The sequence below is a fragment of the Pseudorca crassidens genome, chromosome 11, assembly GCF_039906515.1.
Source record: "Pseudorca crassidens isolate mPseCra1 chromosome 11, mPseCra1.hap1, whole genome shotgun sequence".
Lineage (NCBI taxonomy): Eukaryota > Metazoa > Chordata > Mammalia > Artiodactyla > Delphinidae > Pseudorca > Pseudorca crassidens.
The window spans coordinates 12,798,987-12,811,239 of NC_090306.1; the positions used below are offsets into that span (position 1 = coordinate 12,798,987).

At 38.8% G+C, this 12,253-nt stretch overlaps 1 protein-coding gene and 1 long non-coding RNA gene across 2 annotated transcripts in view; one reads left to right on the plus strand and one right to left on the minus strand.

Annotated features, from left to right (window-relative positions):
• Window positions 1-12,253, plus strand: part of LOC137201682 (uncharacterized) — a 208,086-nt gene that overhangs the window by 78,901 nt on the left and 116,932 nt on the right. The gene's annotated exons all lie outside the window — the stretch shown is intronic.
• Window positions 1-12,253, minus strand: part of SLC15A5 (solute carrier family 15 member 5) — an 89,441-nt gene that overhangs the window by 21,279 nt on the left and 55,909 nt on the right. The window contains 1 exon segment of the mRNA XM_067695792.1: window positions 6,878-7,009. Within this exon segment, the coding sequence (XP_067551893.1) occupies window positions 6,878-7,009 (132 nt within the window).

Sequence of the window (12,253 nt, forward strand, 5' to 3'; positions counted from 1 at the left end):
TCTTAGTATGAACATGGATGTGAATCTAACTCTATCTAGACATGTAAGTTTGCCATGCAAAGGGAGCACCGCTAATGGCATGGGTCCATGAGGCCAAGAAGAATCTCAGAACGTGGCTTTATTTCATCTAATCCCAATCTGGCCCTGGAATTGAAGCTGATAGGACACCTGAGCTCTGCATTTATGGGACATATTCTTTTCTGAAGAATTATAAAAATGCCAAACCTGAACATCATGCCCATGCTAATCCTAGCTCACTTGGAAAATGTTGAGATCCCACTCAGATTACAATAACAATACAAATCATTATTTTTGTGCACCTTTACTGATCTGGTGCTTTATGTCTGTTTCCTCTGGTCCTCATAGGTATCTTGGAAATTGTTAGTGATACCATTTTAGAGAAGGAGAAATTGAGACTCAGACAGGTTAAGTAATGTGCAGTCAGGGGTGAAAAAACCTCCTTCTGTCCTTCTAGGTTCTTCTGGCTGGTCTAAGAATGAAATTGACATGAGACAGATTGACAGGAGAAAATCAAATTTAATTTTGTACTTACGGGGAACCCCACATACATGAGAGGTTCAAAGACAGAAAGATAACATGAGCTGTATATGCCAGCCTGATGTAAGAAATGGGATAGGGGCCTGGAGCTTCCAAAGAAAGAGGGGAATTCACAGGATAATAAGAAAAAGAGCAGATGTTTCGTAATTAGATGTTTGCCCTGCCATATAGATGGGGCCCACTTAGGTAAAATTTACCTCTGGTGAAAACTCTTTTTCCGGGAAACATTCCCAGTTTAAATTTTTCTAGGAAGTTAAGGGAGGGGCAGTAAAGTCTCCACCGACTTTAGCTCAAAATAATCCAAACTTTAGCTCAAATAAATCATATGCCAAACTGGCACATCTTGGGGAGGGCTGTTCTGAACCCCTAGTGCTCAAGACCTCACAGTTTATCAAGGGCTGAGTTGAGTTGGAACTCAGGTTGGTCTGACTCCAAGTTCCTCTGTTTCTACCTCCCATGAGCCAACAGCAATGGATGCTCCTGTCCACATGTAAAAAGCATTTGGGGCTTTGTCCTGATACTGTTATGAACCCTAAGACCTCCAGGCAGCTCTAAGGGTCTCTCTGGAGCCAAAGGTTGAGGGTGTAGAGTAAGTTGTTTCTGGGATATTTAAGTGCCCCATTGGACAAGGAGGTCTCTGCACCTGATTCTGATGGAGGATTGATAGCAGGTTTGCCCGTGGAGCATGGGGGGCAATGCCATGTTAGCCACGGGAAGAGCGGCACAAAACCAGTGGGCGGTCTAGTAGAATGTGGCCTGGCTAAAGGTGAATCGCGGGGTAGCAGCCCACTTCTTTTCCCTTCTGGGTCTAAAAATCTGTCATCTCGAAAGCCATTTGTAGTTAGACCTGAGGCATTGATGTGAATTGGAAGAAACACATCTCTAAGAAAGTAGGCACGGACCTGTGAAATCCAGTTGAATAGCCTTCCAGATGCATAAGTACTTTCTTCTTTCAAGTTTACTGCAACTGCAAATTCCTGTTTCAAGAACGACTCCATGATTCATGCTGAGATGGCTGTCAGTGGTCTCAGGAATCATAGATATTTAAATGAGAATTTTAAAAGATCACTGTTCTAATTTAAAATGCTCTTGGTGGGAATTAAACAGCTAAATTCTCTGCTTCTTTCCTGAACTCTGAAGAGGAAGGACTAACGGGGACAAGAAGATGTCTACCTTGACCCCTTGATTCTGCCCAATTATCCAGTTTCTCTGAGACATTTTGCTTTGGATCTTTCAATCACCTACACATCCATAACTAAGATGTCACTTTTCACTGCATTCTATTTCGTTATATTTGTCAAAAGGTAAGCTCGCACTCACGTGTGTGAGAAAATTGATCTGGTTGCTAATGGCATAGAGTCGAAATAAGCAGTTTGACTGACTTCTTCCCTCCCTTTTATTAGCATTGCTACTTTTAGATAAACTATTCCTGAAATGATTAGTGTAGGAGGATGGGTTTAGTCTTGTATCTTCTTTAAAGCACTCAGAGTTAGAGATCCCAGAAGGATCAGTTTTCTCACTTGTACTGAAAATGTCATTCTAACAGTTATCTGTCTGCACAGTCAAGTTTTGAGAAATCTTTTGAGTTTACCGCATTCACACCATTCTCCATCATGGTGCTAAAAATGACTAATGCAGCTTGGAGACCGTGATAGCTGATCATCTTTTCCAATCATACACTAACACTCACACACGCACTCACATACACACATGCTCTGCTGACATAAATCCTTAAAGGTTTAAAATATCCTATATGCTAAATGGAATGTGGAGGCTTGTGAGATGCTTAAGCATAGAGCTATAGTGTTCTTTTCACTATGGTCGGTTCTGTCAAAGAAATTGGTCTGGTTGTTTGATTAAATAGACCCATCTTATTTCTAACCAAATGTGCCACTATGGCTTTATTTTATATTTAAAATAATCTCTGGCATTAAAATTTCAAATACATTACTTAATTTTATCCTCCCATCATCTCTGAGAAAACTGAAGTGCAGCATTCTCTTTTTTTACGTAAGAGGAAACAGAGTGATGATGACCTGCCCAAAGTCATGCAAAAAGTCAAAGGATCACCCTCTCTTAGGGGCCCTAATTAGTCACCATACGCCAGTTTACGGTCACTAAAACCAAATCATCTAAATGAACTTCATTTCCTTTCCTGACGAATGCTAATCTGATGGTTAAAGGGACTGTCACAAACTCAGATACATCCTATTCCTAGAAAAACGTGTGACAAAAATCTCCTGTGATGTCATTCTGGGAATGATGGAGAAGTGTGTGGGCTGAATGATAGTAATTAGGTGAAGTGGGAGATGATTATATCCAAAAGGGGAGGATTAGTTGATTGTCATTAACTTGCAGTGAGATCTCTAGGAATTTTCCACAAGGCTTTGGTTTTGGTCCTGTCCAGTTCAACAATTTTATCAATTACCTGGAAGAAGTCGAGGAACTTGCTTACTAAATTTGCAGATGACACAAAGCTGGTAAAGAAGTAAAGATTAGTAATTCACTGGATGACAGAGTCAAGTTTTTAAAATGTCTGTTATTTAGAATGATGGGTTGACATTTATTAAGGATAGAGATAAAGTCCCCCATTTAATTAGGAAAAGAAATTGTGATAAGATGACTGGAACTGAATTGAGAAAAACTGACAAAAATAAAAAAAAGCCTCAGGTTTTAATTTACCATAAGTGTGATGCAATTACTGAAAAAGTCACCACAGTCGCTGTTGGCATTAAGAAAGAGAGGAGAGAGAAGGTTGATAGAAGTAACATATCTATCTTGATGTACCCATTTTGAGTATTGCGATTGATTCTGGAAACCATATTTTAAGAAAGATACTGACAACTTGTTTGTTTAACGGATGGAGGGGTTTTGATAGTGAAAAATCAGGGAATCATGCATGTAACATGAAAAAAACTGGAGTGGTTTGTCTATAAAATAGAAGCGGATCATAATAGCTGTCTTTATTGAGCACTTATTGTGCATATTAATTACTTAATCCTCTCAGCAACATGATGAATTATTTATTGTTGTTGTTTTTGGCATGAAAACTGAGGACACACAGCTAGACTACCTGGATTAGAATTCATATCGTTTGACTACAGGACCTACTCTTTTAAACATTGTACCACATTACTTCTCCAAATATTTATCAAATGTTTGAAGAGTTGATATGTGGATAGAAAACTAAGCTTATCCTGTGGAATACAGTTATCAACAGATGGGTAGACTTAGGTTACTTCTCAAAGTAGAGAATTTTTCTGGGCACTGGAAGATGATGGTACATCTTCTAGTTTTTGGTACAATGTTAGACTAGATTACCTCTAAGGTGATATCCAACTGTAAGATTCTAATTTATTGGGATGTGATTTGATGTAACACGGTATTACTATGAACAGAAAAAAAAGTTTTCAGAAGTAAATCAAATCAATCATCAGTAATTTAAATGGTGTTCTTTTGAACATAAGTTTAGAGAATCTCCCCTGCACATCCCATGTTGCTAAGATGTCCTTACCATGTGTTCTTAGTAAACCTCCTTTCATGGACACCAAACTCTGCCAAGATTATATAAACTTTTAAAAATCTATCTTTTACTATGTCTAGAATATTCTCAATAATATCCTACATGTAGACCTCCATCCAAGGAGATTTTATTGCAGAAGTAAAAAGCCCTTACACTGTGTGACCCTTAGTAGCTGTTTGATGTATTAAAATCAACATTGGCTGCAAATAAAGATCCTACATGCCGCAACAAAGATCCCGTGTGCCACAACTGAGACCTGGCATAGCCAAAGTAAACTTAAATAAGTAAATAAATATTGAAGAAAAACACTGGCATTGGTTTCACGATGCTGGGAGGGTCAGAGCTCTGTCAGATTCTAGTGGTGGTGACTGAAGCACTTCATTTTCTTCTTTCTGTCTTAATTATTAAGTTTCAAAAAATGAGGATAGTAATATCAACTTTATAAGATTGCTGTAATAAACCCAGTAATGTATATAACAGGTCCTACCACACTATGCAGATTCTCAATAAAAATTTAGGTTTTCAGTGAAATGTACTTGCAAGAATAGTTGTGCATGATAGAGAAATTGCCTGGTCTTTCTTCCTGGTTCCTGGGAGATAAACTCTAAAACCATTGAATTTCCTAAGTGATTGAAGTATGTTTGTTATTCATGATTGGCCTCTTAAGCCCCACCTGATGGTTTATGTTAATGGCATGACTCAGAATGGGAGCTGGCCAGCCAGGAAGACCAACCATATGATTAGAGGTTTGGGGTTTTGAGCCACAGGATATCAGCCCGATCTCTTAAGAGAGAAAAGAGGCTGGAGATTGAGTTAAACTACATGACCAATGTTTCAGTCAATCTGCCTACATAATAAAGCCTCAATAAAAAGTCTGCACACCAAAGCTCAGGTAAGCTTCCCTGGGTGATAATACTCTGCGTATTGTCGCACACTGATGTGCCAGTTGGGTACCACATCTCTCAGGGTGAAAGAAGCTTCACTTTTGGGACCCTCCCAGACCTTGTTTTATGCCTCTCTCCCTTTATCACATTCCCATTTGTATTCTCTTGCTATAATAAAGCTGTAATCCTAAGTATTGTGCTTTCTAGCAAATTATCAGTTCTGAGGGGGAGTCTGTGGGGAATCTCCATATTTATAGCCAGCTTATCAGAAGTGATGGCAGCCCTGGGGACCTCCAAACTTGTGGCTGATGACTAAAGTGAGAACTGCCTTGTGGAGAACTTAACTTGAAGTTTGGCCAGACTCTGGGTCAGTTGCTTAAGCATGTATATGAAAAATTTAGACTTATATAAAAGGTAAACTGATAGTAATGTTTGACTTCGCAGTCTTTCTAGAATATGTCAAATGTAATTTGATTATAGACCTTTTTTTAGCAAATTTTCAGAAACATCTTCATTGAGTAATGTTGAAGAAAATAAACATGTTCAACAACTAAGATGTTGAGGTAGAGATATAGGTTAGAATTTCCCAAGTTATCTTATAAAATCCTAATACCAGTGCTTTGTTCTTTGTTTGCATTTAAAGAATCTAATCATCAGAGATGTCAACAACTCCTGTAGTTCACACTTAATTGTGACAGTTTGGATTTGAGCCCTTTGAAAACTGGAACCATATCTCACATAATTCCATGTAGCACAGGGCCTAGCACATGGTAAGTATTCAATATATACTTTGGCTTAACTTTCTCAGTCAACTAAGAAAAGAACAGCGTTTGATCTTAACAATCAAGGATTGTAGATTTGTTCCCTAGAACTCTACTATACCTATCATTTAATTCAACACTCAATTTTATTGCTTCCCTACACCCCTGGAAATTTTGTGACGGTTTGGAAGTTTATTTTGCTTGCCATGGTGTTTCTAGCGCCCAATATGGTAATTGGAACAGAGTGGATCCTCCATAAATATTTTTGAATGGACACCCTAGTGTTAAAAGGAGTTTCTCATTCATAGAATTTATGTTTTCCATAGTGTGAATGTAGGCAAGTAAAATTTATTTGTAGAGAATACAAATGAATATTTCTTTACATTATTTTAAAAGTATAACTAAGTATTTTTGAAAGCAGAGAATAGGCATGCAGTATTTCCCATAAAATAAGCACAAGCAAATGTAATAAATTTTAAGCTGTATTAACCTCTCAGAACAAATAAAGGAAAAAGTCTGTAGATTTTAAAAACAGCCAAAGACATTTCACTGTGACAGCTAATCTTTAATGTTATCCTGTTTGATTTTTCTACCAGCCCATATACGTGTAGTACTTTTTATGTTGCATGTGAATTTTTCAGATTGATTGTTTCTCCTTACCAAAATATCTACAGGGAAAATTTTCCAAGATCAGTTGTCATTCAACTCACAATTTCTCTTTGGTTGCACAGACACTATTTCTGGCTAAAGGATCATCCAGATACCCTGTCCTCTTATATTTACACAGGACTTACCTTTTCTGAGGGTCACCTATGCCAGCTATGACACATTATGGAATACAGCCCTGTTGAAAGACCTAGTAAGAATATAATGACCAGTTTGTTTTAAAATACACGAAAGAAAGACAGTAGACAGGGTCTCATGAGAAGTGACATTCTGTAATTACCTCTCCCTATCAAAAGAAAAACAATTCCTAGAAATTAATGAATACAGCAAGAGTCTATTTCCTATCTTAATTCTATCTTAATTGCAAAAGTGGATCAATTTGAAAAAAGACTACACTAGCAAAGCCCCTCTCTTAAGGTTTTGTCCCTCAATTCTCTAGTCATCAAATCAATATATATATAAGCATACCGTGAAACTGTTTTTACCTTCTGAGATGAGGTAGACCAGCTCCACCATCAGTGCCCCCATGAAACAACCAAAACCATTGAACAGTGTCAAACAGTTCATAAAGTTTCCTCTGATGGTACCTGGAACAAATCTGTATGATATTACAGAGACTGAGAAGAAAAAAGGTCAGAATTTAGAACATTCTCTTTAAAATACTTTCATAGATACTCTTCAAATTAGTATTGATCATACCTCAAAGAAAGTTTACCAAAACAGCCAAAATTTCTGTTGGACTTTGTTAAAGTTACTATAGTAAGCTATATATGTTACAATTTACAGATGTCTACAAGGAATAAAAAATGGCAAAATATACTGCTGTAATGGTACAAGGAAAATTTGATTACTGGTGGTTGAGTGTCCCAATATATTCACCCAAATTTCACCTCAATTGGAATATTTCTTGTGAATTTTGGATTGAGCTAAGGCTTGTACTGGTTAATATCATGGCAATCTATCAATAAGGTCTATGATTCTGTACTTCTATATACATCATTAGGTTCCCTATAGAAATCTTGAATTTATCATGGAAAACTAGCATGGAGGTTAACAGCATGGGTTCTGGAGTTAGATAAGCTTATACTAAAATCTTGGGTCAACTGTTTACTACCTCTGTGATTTTAAGTATGTTACTTAAACTTCCTAAGCCTCAGTGTTCTTCTCTATAAAATGAGAGTAAGACCATTACTCACTTGCTGAGGTGCTGTGACTGTTACTTGCTATAATATATGTAAAGTGCTTATTACAATGCTGAATAAGTTTAGCTATTTTTAACAGTATTAATTTTACCAAATCAAATAGCCCCTAACTACTTGTGTAAGGCACTGTGCAAAGCCCTTTATATGCATTTAAATTATCCCATTTAAGGAGAGACAGTAGCTTAAGCATTGGGTCTCCAAAATGGTTATCTTTTTCCCCCCAAGTCATCGTTGGAGTAATAGTAATGATGGTGGTAAGAGGTTGAAAGAAAATCACGGAGCAAAGTTCTTTTTAATTTTTGCTTAAAAATAATTTTTTCAATATCAGAAATAAATGAACTAAGTATATATAATTTTGTACATTCCATATCAACATAACTATGTTAAAATATGCATGGCAATCTAAGGGATAAAGCTAAAATATGAAGCTGGAACATGAATACATGGGAGTTTATTGTACTCATCTCTCTTTTGTATATGAGTGGCAAAATACTGTAAGTAAACACATTAAACAGCATGAACAGTTTTAGCTTTGACTGGCTAAATTATTGGATTTTTACTCTTTTGAACTTTGCAAATTTGTCTACAATGAGAGCTAGTAGATAAACACTAAAGCTCTTTTAAAAAAGAGATGTGGTGATAGAAAACTGATATACCGTAAGCACTAAACTTTTAGTTTCCCTCTCTCTAAGAAGAATGAGATTTTATTACCTTCTCCCTTCCCTCTCAGGAAGACTTCACCCCTGGTTTCTCTGTACTTTTACCCCAGTAAAATTCTGCATTTGTCCAGCACTTTTTTTTTTTGTTTTTTTTTGCGGTACGCGGGCCTCTCACTACTGCGACCTCTCCCGTTGCGGAGCACAGGCTCCGGACGCGCAGGCTCAGCGGCCATGGCTCACGGGCCCACCCGCTCCGCCCCACGTGGGATCTTCCTGGACCAGGGCATGAACCCGTGTCCCCTGCATCGGCAGGCGGACTCTCAACCCCTGTGCCACCAGGGAAGCCCTGTCCAGCACTTTTAAATGAACTTACTAACACCTAATGTCAATGTATTCATGTTCCTTCCTGTTTTCATTTAACATTTCTGTTTTGCTTTCTGTGTGTTCTCCACGTGTTTTTATTTATCATTTGATAAACATTTAAAGGAGTCTCTGTGCTCCAGATGTGCTGAGTTCTGGGGCCGAGGGTGGGAATAAAGCATCAGTACATCTTTCCTGGATTTTAAACCCTGGCAGGGCAGAAAGCAGAGATATGCACAATACTACGGGCGGTGCTAACTGGGCACTTAATACCACACATAGTTACTGGAGATGAAGGTAATGATGGTGAGAAATAAAATTCTGTGAAGAAGGGCTTCAAATATCGGCAACAGGAGGCCGTGGGTACCAGAGCTCTCTTGTGCAGTGCAAACCACAGCAGGAGCCTGAGGCCAAGCTCGCAAGCTTTGTTCAGGAAGATCCAAGGGAGAGTACGAGGAAAATGCTGAAGAGGCTTTGGGAAGAAATGATTCATGGTTATAAAAAGGATGTGGCTTATGAACTTTCCTCTTTATAAATATGAGGAGACAAAACCATGGGCAGAAAGACGAAGTAGGCCGATTTCTTTCACTGAGAAAAAGCAGAAACTCTACAAGCCCATTATTACTTTGCTAGTTAATTATTAATCCTGTGCTTTTCTCTTGCTAGAACTTCTGGTGCGGTATATAATTCATGAGCACACTTTGCCAGCTCTCTGCCTGCTGGTGAATCTCTCTTTGATGTCATTTTCATCGTTTTGAAAGCCTCCGGTTCCCTTTTATAGGACTTAGCACTTGAAGTCCTCCGATCTCCAATTCCAGGCGTCTACTTGCATGTTCCGATCTTTTTCAACTTTGGTGAGCACCAGATTGATATTTTACGCTCCATGATACTTCTTTTGGCATGTTGTAGTATAGATACGATCAACAAGTCTGCCACTATTCTAAAATTCTCATTTTACTGTGAAGACACTGTAGAAAATATTCAGTGTACGGGAAAGCTGGTCTTCTTGCCAAAGAGAGCTGAAATGTGTCTCCAGGTGGAGGGTGGTTAGTGTTTTGCAAAGATGCCCCATCACAGCATATGCGGAATCTACAAACTCTAGGGCCAGAACTGCCTTCCTGACGCACCTGGTGCTAGGAACTCTTTGCTGGAAATTTCTTTTACTCCAGTTGTTCTTAAACAGTTAAAATGTGTTTATTGCATTTGGTGAGGGGTTATTTTGAACATGTGGAGAAGCACCACAGAACTAGAAAATGGAACTTTATACTATTTCCATTTTCAGGTCATTTTTCCTTCCTCATCCCTAAAAAGCTTCAGCTTTGAAACTCATGTTACCCAATTATATCACCTAATATTTCTCTTTTGTGCTGTCAGCCACCAATCGCTAAGACATTTTCCTCTATTTTTCAAAGTCATCAGCTCCCCTCTAATGGTCACACTCTCCAGTTCCACTTCTGCCTTAATCCTCGGCAATTTTAACACACACATACATATAGATCATCCTCTCAACCTTCCATCCTGCCATCTCCTGGTTTCCCAGTTCCTGACCTCCTTTCCAATGTCCTTGTCCTCCACTTGACATCAGCCACTCACACCCATGGTCACGCCCTGAATCTTGCACTCCAGACCAGGGTTGTTGAACTACAGTCAGGTAAGGTCCAGCCTGCCACCTATTTATAAATAAAGTTTTATTGGAACAGAGCCACACGCATTCACTTTATATTGTCTCTGATTGCTTATACACCACAATGACAGAGTTGAGTAGTTGTAACAGAGAGTAGAGTGTAAAACCTAACCATTTACTATCTGACACTTTTAAGAAAATGTTTGCCAACCCATGCTCTAGAGTAATAATTGTCACCACTCCATAATCTCAACTTTGTGCCTTCCCCTCTGACTACCACCTTCCATCTTCCCAGCTTACTCTTGACTACTCAACCACCAGAATGCTTGTCCTCCTTCAGGGCCTCCACTCCATTACTCCTTTTATTATTTTCACCTCTTTCATGCCCTTCATGTTCTCACTACTCTTTTTACTCGAGTTAAGTTCCACTGGATGAGTTAAGTTCAACTGTCAGAGTCATATTCTTCCACATTCCCTCATTTCTTTGCCTGTCTCTTGCTTTCTGGAAATTGATTGGCAAAACAATTCTTTATCTGCTATCTCTGCTCCTATATCCATGCAGTCTAATGTGGCTGGAGAAAACCTTATAACCCCGTTGACCAACCCATTTTAAATTCCTGCCCACAAACCTCAAATGGCCTCCTTATGCTCCGTGGTAACTTCTATATTATCTCCCTGGTTCCTTCACTCCCCATTGTTCTAGACAACGACTACACGCCTTTCCCCTCTCTTCCAACCCTCAAGATGTCCTCCTTCATCCTCAGCTCATGGCTTGGCATCCTACTTCACTAAAGATATCGAATTAGCTGGAAGAGAATTTCCATAGAATCTCCACACCATGAGTTTCTGCATCTACGCACTCTGACTTCCAAACTGTCCCCATTGATGAACTATGCTTGCTACTGTGTAAGCCAAATTCTCAACTTGTATTTTCCTGACACCATCAACTTTCCCTCTCTGTTGAATCATTCCCACCAGAATAATCTGTGATGCCATCATTTTTCTTCCTTAAAAGCAATACAAATAAAAAACCCTTTCTTAACCCCATTCCTTGTCAGCTACTGTTTCATTCCCCTGTTTCCCTTTGTAGCAAAGTTTTTCAAATGAATCGTCTCCAATTCTTCTTGTCCCGTTATCCCTTAAACTTATTCTGGTCAGGCTTTTGAACGTTCCCATTCTGGGCATACAAAAAACTCTTGCCAAAATCACCCATAGCTCAGGGATTGTTTAATTCAATAGTCAATTCTCAGTCCTCAGCTTGTTTGATCCATCAGCATTTGACACAGTTGATCATTCCCTCCTCCTGGATACCTTTTCTTCATTTGACTTTTAAGATGTTGCATTCTTGGTTTTCTTCTTTTCTCAGGTTCTTTTCTATCTCCTTTGCAAATTTCTCATCTCCTGAATGTCTTCATAATGGAGTGCCTCAGGGCTCTCAGTTCTTGAATCCTCTTCTCTGTCTACACCGACTTCCTATGTACCCTGACTCCCTTGGTGATCTCAACTAGTCCCATTACTTTAAATACCACTGAAATGCTTATGACTGTCAAATTGCATCTGTCCCCTACTTCAGTACCAAATCATAGGCTTGGATATCCAATGCCCTTTTTGATATCTCTGTTTGACAGCTCATCCTCAACATGTCCAACATGAAACTCGTGATCTTCTCCTCAAGGCTTGCTGCACCGGTAGCCTGTTATCTCTCTATAGATGTCAACTCCATCCTTCCAATTGCTCAGGTGAACAACTTTGATGTCATCGCTAACTCCCCTCTTTCACTCTAGTGGTCTGTCTTCAAATATGACTAAACTTTGACTATTTCTCACTACCTATACTGCTTCTTCCTGTTCTGAGACACTCATTTGTCTTCCTTAGATTATTACCTCCATGTATCTATCCTTTTCCTCACTATAGTATATTCTCTACAGCAGAGAGAGGGTTTTTCTTTTTTTTTAAGTGTGAGTAATATCATGTCACTCCTTTTCCCATGTCACTCAGAGCCCAAGTTGTAGTCTT